Source organism: Ceratina calcarata, unplaced genomic scaffold (genome assembly GCF_001652005.2).
Source record: "Ceratina calcarata isolate Rehan_Ccalc_2016 unplaced genomic scaffold, ASM165200v1 scaffold336, whole genome shotgun sequence".
NCBI classification, from domain to species: domain Eukaryota; kingdom Metazoa; phylum Arthropoda; class Insecta; order Hymenoptera; family Apidae; genus Ceratina; species Ceratina calcarata.
The window spans coordinates 6,879-9,485 of NW_017156386.1; the positions used below are offsets into that span (position 1 = coordinate 6,879).

Here is a 2,607-nt window from a genome sequence, read left to right on the forward strand (position 1 = left end):
GCTTATTTCAATATTCTAAAACACATTTGTTTAAATCCTACCATAAATGCTTTATTTGGTAGAAAAATTCGTAATCTAAGGATTACTTTTAATTATCCATTCTGTAATTTGTTGTAATGGATATTTACAATTGCAGGTAATGCCAGAATATTTTGGGGTAAGTTGTGACGCTGAGTGCTTTGAGAAGACTATTACTATGATACTGACCACGATGGGGCCACAAAAGACTACATGGTTCTTTTCCTGTGGTTCACCGTGGTAATTTAAATCGTGACGTTAAAGTGTGCCTGTTAAGCCGAGTATGTACTTGCATCGCGTACTCGTATCGTATCAATTAAGACAACAGGCGTTGCACCGTTACATGTGAAAACGTACCTTCGTCACTTACTGCGATGTTGTATCATTAAATGATAAACACAGCCGATGCAAGTAAATACAGGGTCTTTGAATGGAATTTATCGAAACGTAGCAATTAAATAAATGGTGTCAGTTTCAAATTCCACGGACAAGAAATGTGTATAATTATGAATGTAATCGTAATTGTCTGTAATTCACCTCGTCGTAGACGAGTCTAAAATAAAGTTTTCGATCAAAAGAACAGAGATTACGTTTCTCATTCGTTGGAAATTACCAACTATTCTCACCAGTGAATCCTGAATGCACTTCTGCCCTATGTACAAAATTAAAGAAATAATAGAAACGAAATGATAAAAGGTTGAAGATTGAAAATTTTCTTAACCGATAGATGGATTCGAGACGAACAAAATTGTTTTTTATTTATCCCGATATCTATACCCGTTTTGGAGATACAGGCTTCCAAAGTTTAGGCGCAGCGTTTGGCACAGTGACCTAGTTATTCGCCTGGCAAAAACACGTATCAGCTGAGCGTCCGAATCGGTGAACGTCTGAAGATAGACACAACAGCGTAGAAAAAGTTGTGACTGTCTTCACACGATATCTCCGGAACCAGAAGTCGCATCGAGATGAATCGAATAACATTTTCAAGAGCTTTTCCGTTTCGAAAAGCGTGACTAAGATAGAATTGAGTAACAACTCAGAATCAACTTTATTGAACCTATTGTACCTTGTTTCTCCGTCTCAACGCTAATTATAAGACGAAACCTGCGAACTCACGGACCTCTGCTCACGAACACTGCACCGTCGTTAGGTCATTGAGGAGTAATGATGAGAAAGAAATTCCTCAAATCTTGTAATCGAAACCTGAGTTTCACTCTTCCTCAATGCACGGCGCTGTTGTCAGCATTTCTGAAATCTTGTAACACTGTACTACCGATGGAACACCAACAAAACCGTCGAGAGTTAACCTGATGGTGCCTTTGGTGCAGCACTTGCACGAGAGTCACGAAGTCCCGGACGTGAGCGCTCTCGCACCGCACCGTCGGCCGTGGCCAGTTAAAAAGCGTTATCAGACTCGAGCAACTTCAGAAAGGTTTATCATTCGTATGGATTCTGGCATTACGATACTGTGTATTACGGCTCGAATAGTATACGTTCTGAATTAGCGGCAGCGCGTGTAAGTAACATCAACCGATTATACGAACCCACGCTAGCGAAACCAATTTTCAGTCGTTCTAACTGGTTCGGAAGAAACTAACAAGCCTGCCTTTTGTTTATACCGACGCTGACACGAATCGCTCGACCTTTTATTAACACCGAACGCAAGATCCTGCTCGTTCCCGCACACTTCAATCGTCTTATTCACGTCTGTCGCCACGGTTAATTTTCATCCTCCCGTCGAGACGTCGTTTTCCGACGGCCTCGTTCCTGCCGAATCCTCAGGCATTTTTAAGTAGCCACGGCGTCGCGTCTCGCCCGAGGTTACATTTGCATCGAATAACGTTTCCAGAGCTGATCGAATCCGAGGCCCATTGTTTATCGCGGCGTGAGAGAGACGAACGGCATGTGCCTGAATCCTTTAACACCCGGGCTTTCAACCTGCGACCCCCCCGAGAGAGACGGACGCACGGCAATTAATTTTCTATCCTCATCACGCTCATTAAACATTCCGGCACGGATATCTCGGATTTAATTATATAAACGCTATCCCGTAGTCATTCTGAAAAAATCGTAAACACGTTTTCTCGAGAAACGATAATGGGGGTCGCCGATTACTTTGCTTAACGCTCAAGAGGGGGTTTGTGAAAAGATTGGGTGACGCTGATCTGCGCAATGTTTAACAAATAAAACAAGAGAAAAATGAATCACCGCGCGCCGGCCAGAGTGCAAGCATTATCCGCTTCGACTAATCCGATTCAATTCGCTAATGATCGATCATGCGGTTACGTCCGTCCTTTCTATTTTTCTCAAGTAAAACGCGCACTCAATTAATTCCATGGGAACGGATGTGACTGCGTTCAGAAACATCCCGTTCCCACAGGTTTCTTCCACTTTTACTCCGCTCTCGTCGCGTTCAACGTTTGAACGACTAGCGATATAAAATTCTTCTTATTGTTTGCGTTTTAATGTGCAATATTTTATGGAAGAATAAAGATCTGTAGATGTATATAACTTTTTATCTAAAGCATTTCTTTTATGTTCCCTCGATCCTCCCTTCCAATTGTTTTCATTAGCTTCGCTGAATGTACT

At 42.1% G+C, this 2,607-nt stretch overlaps 2 protein-coding genes across 3 annotated transcripts in view; both read left to right on the top strand.

Annotated features, from left to right (window-relative positions):
* The window catches only part of LOC108624927 (neprilysin-1), a gene marked incomplete at its 5' end in the record, with an annotated part of 3,654 nt that extends 3,392 nt beyond the window's left edge, over positions 1–262 (top strand). Inside the window, one exon of the mRNA XM_026813487.1 lies at positions 137–262. Within this exon, the coding sequence (XP_026669288.1) occupies positions 137–262 (126 nt within the window). The remainder of the gene's footprint in view (positions 1–136) is intronic.
* Positions 263–1,345: 1,083 nt separating this feature from the next.
* LOC108624935 (protein phosphatase 1 regulatory subunit 14B) overlaps positions 1,346–2,607 on the top strand; it is a 6,023-nt gene continuing 4,761 nt past the window's right edge. For both annotated transcript variants that reach the window (XM_018024552.2, XM_018024553.2), the window contains exon 1: positions 1,346–1,534. The gene's annotated coding sequence lies outside the window, so the exon portion shown is untranslated. The remainder of the gene's footprint in view (positions 1,535–2,607) is intronic.